Raw genomic sequence first — 1,098 nt, 5'->3', positions numbered from 1 at the left:
CCCCCCCCCCGCCACACCCACACCCTAATCCCTATCCTCCATACTAAAAGCTAAACAAGATTAGAAAATAAAATTGCATTTTAATGAGGAATGAGGAAAGATGTCCAGACTGGAATGGGTTCTGAGGTCAGAAGCGCAGCCCCCTGCGTGCTAAATCAGCTCGGGCCTCCAGGATCTGGCTCTGCAGTTCTCGGGCGGCGTCCTCGCAGTCGTGAAATGTTGCTACGCGATAGCCCACAGTGCCCAGGGCATAGCAGCCAGCGGACACCAACAGGTAGGCAGGCAGTGGCCACAGGACCTCCCGGCAGGGAAAAGGCAGCTCCAGGCCCAGTGCTCCCATGGTCAGGGCAGCCCAGGCAGAGCCCAGGAGAGCCAGTCCCCAAAGCCACTGGGTTAACTTCGTCATGTTTGCTGCAGGGAGAAAAATATCAAAGCTAAGGATACTTTCTACCATTCCCCGCTCTGCATCTGACATTTATCCCCAGTCGCTGCCACCCATTTCCATCTTTCCACTCTGCCCGCCACCTAAGTGTACCTCCGTGTGTCGCGCTGACAAGGCCCGCATCAGCATCCGGAAGTCGTTTTCTACTACCGCCCTTTTTCCGGGCTGCCTTCTGGGAACTGTAGTTCTTAGTACAATTTCGGCCGTGCTCAGATCCAGGTTGGTTATACACTGCTCTTCGGAAATCTGAGTTCAGAGGAGATTTTGCGCTGTTTTGTTCTGGAGACCCAGATCGATACCGGCTGGGACTTGTGCAAAGTGTGAGGATACGCCAATACGTTGCATTAAGATGAGAATGTTAAATCACCCCCTTTAAACTCAGTTCTCCAGAGCAGACAGTCCACTCATTCAATTATTCAAGCATTTTTCCAACACACCCATCAATCAGAGAAGATGAACAAGCAGCCTCACACCTGCTAGGCAAGTTCTCAACCACTGAGCTCCTTTTTATTTTGCAACAGGATTTTACAGAGTACCCAGAATAAACTTGAATTCTAATCTGAGATCCTGTCTTGAAGAAATAGGCTGGGGCTGGTGAAATGGCTCAGCGGGTAAGAGCACCAACTGCTCTTCCAAAGGTCGTGAGTTCAAATCCC

The 1,098-nt window shown here is 51.1% G+C and overlaps 1 protein-coding gene across 1 annotated transcript; it reads right to left on the bottom strand.

Moving 5' to 3' along the window:
- Positions 1 to 60: 60 nt before the first annotated feature.
- Positions 61 to 676, bottom strand: Dpm3 (dolichyl-phosphate mannosyltransferase subunit 3, regulatory). The gene is made up of 2 exons (XM_031376051.1): positions 536 to 676; positions 61 to 411 (listed from the first exon to the last, which is right to left on the bottom strand). Exon 2 carries the CDS (start codon positions 404 to 406, stop codon positions 128 to 130), a length of 279 nt encoding a protein of 92 aa, XP_031231911.1. The 5' UTR covers positions 407 to 411; positions 536 to 676; the 3' UTR covers positions 61 to 127.
- Between the last annotated feature and the right edge of the window lie 422 nt (positions 677 to 1,098).

Source organism: Mastomys coucha, unplaced genomic scaffold, assembly GCF_008632895.1.
Source record: "Mastomys coucha isolate ucsf_1 unplaced genomic scaffold, UCSF_Mcou_1 pScaffold16, whole genome shotgun sequence".
Classification (NCBI taxonomy): Eukaryota; Metazoa; Chordata; class Mammalia; order Rodentia; family Muridae; genus Mastomys; species Mastomys coucha.
This window is presented reverse-complemented; position numbering and strand designations above follow the sequence as displayed.

What these genes read in the sequence shown, in the direction of transcription:
- Dpm3 (XM_031376051.1), bottom strand. Translation starts at nt 406, where the DNA reads ATGACGAAGTTAACCCAGTGGCTTTGGGGACTGGCTCTCCTGGGCTCT.